The 1,774-nt window shown below is 35.2% G+C and overlaps 1 protein-coding gene across 1 annotated transcript in view; it reads left to right on the top strand.

Moving 5' to 3' along the window:
- LOC108373963 (carbonic anhydrase 2-like) overlaps positions 1-899 on the top strand; it is a 4,749-nt gene extending 3,850 nt beyond the window's left edge. The window contains exons 4-6 of the mRNA XM_017629908.1: positions 144-412; positions 476-708; positions 776-899. Coding sequence (XP_017485397.1) covers positions 144-412; positions 476-708; positions 776-779 — 506 coding nt within the window. The 3' untranslated portion in view covers positions 780-899. The remainder of the gene's footprint in view (positions 1-143; positions 413-475; positions 709-775) is intronic.
- Positions 900-1,774: the final 875 nt, after the last annotated feature.

The raw sequence follows: 1,774 nt of genomic DNA, 5'->3' as shown, positions 1-1,774 counted from the left end.
CTGGATCCACAAGTGAGTATAAATGCCCTGCATTAAAAACTATCGGTTATTTGCTATTTAGTTCTATAACTGCTACAAAACTACATACATTTACATATTCTTTTAAAGAAACATAACTCTTTTCTGAACATTTGCAATCTTTTTGCCAGTTAAATTCAATATACCCCCAACGATAGAAGGCGGTTTTCCATTCATTAGCAATGGCTCACTAAACGGTGTCTACGAAGCTTTAGAAGTGCACTTTCATTGGGGTTCACCGCTGTCCAAAGGCTCCGACCATCGAATCAATCAGAAACGTTATGATCTCGAAATGCATATTGTCCACAAAAATACCAAATACGCCAGCATGGAAGAAGCGATTGCATTCGAGGATGGCATATCCGTAATAGCCGTGCTCTTCAAAGTCGACAAGGTATTTAACAAGCAGCTTCACTTCGAATTTTTCAATGCAATTGCGCCTCTAATATTTTTGTAGCTCGCACTTGATATTTTTTCTCCGGGCCTAAATACAATCTTCAACTCAGTTCCATTTGTTGCACTTTATGAATCGACCGTAGCTACACAACGACTAATTCCACTTGGCTCGCTACTGGGAAATATCAATCGTGACCACTTTTATACTTATCAAGGCTCGCTGACAACACCGCCATGCTCCGAGGCCGTCACATGGATAGTTTATCCCGAGTCTTACCGATTTCGGTTTTACATGTGCGTGAGAGATACATATACATATATTTTAATTAAAAAAAAATGCCACAATTCTAATATTTTCCAGTTGAATAATTTTTGGCTGGCACGTGATAAGTTTAATCACAAGCTGTGGAACACATTTAGACCGTTACAACCTATAGGTGAACGCAAGGTCTACTATCGGTATTAATGGGAGCAGTTTTAACCAATAAAAGAAGTATGGCAATCTTAAATTAATCTTTTAGAAACATAAATTCATTGTTAAGAAATGCAATTTTTTGCAGTAAGATAATTATTAGTAATAGATATCAAAGAAATCTTTATATAAAAATTATTTTTTATGCAAAATCATATAAGGCTAGTAACATATAGAGGCAAAGCTGAAATTAAAGTAGTTAAATTTTTTACAATTTTTTGTATGCAAATTGGATTTTAATAAAGCATTTTTAATTACTTAGATACTTACATTATTATGTTACATTTTTTTAGCATGCCACTTATAGCTTTCATATCTCGGCCTATGTTAAATATCGTCAAGTCAGTTGAAGTGACGGTACGGCCAGTTGTTAGCCATTTACTGATGTGATCGTCGACAACAAGAGGACGATATTCAGCATACATTTTATTTTAGCGTATTATACATTTTTCTACATTTAATTTGAAATATATGCACAAACGGATTAAAAGTAGTAAATAATTAGTACCTTTTCTACTATTTTAAAATGCGTGACCGAAATAGACGTGCCGAGAAAGTGAGGTTAAGTTACTGACAACACACATCGCTTAGTCCCAAAGGCTATTCCAAACTTTCTGCAGACTTCAGGATTGCACGAACTGTAATGCGGAGTAGAGCGCACAACAGATCGCAGATAGTTCGCAGTCCTTACCTCTTTTCACTATCATTCTATCTAGGTTTGAAACGGCGGGATTGCATATTGACAGTCTCCAACAAACCGTGTGGCATATTTTTGGGCGTTCACCTTTGTCCATAAAAAATTAATCGAGCTGTCTCAAAGACCGATAGTATTTAAATTAAAAAATAAATAAACCTCATTTATTCATAAACTATGGTTCATAATTAGCA

This window comes from Rhagoletis zephyria, unplaced genomic scaffold (genome assembly GCF_001687245.7).
Source record: "Rhagoletis zephyria isolate East Lansing unplaced genomic scaffold, Rhagoletis_zephyria_1.1 Rzeph_scaffold_07184, whole genome shotgun sequence".
In the NCBI taxonomy this organism is placed as follows: Eukaryota; Metazoa; Arthropoda; class Insecta; order Diptera; family Tephritidae; genus Rhagoletis; species Rhagoletis zephyria.
Note: the sequence above shows the minus strand (reverse complement) of the source record. Positions and strands in the feature narration are given on the sequence as shown.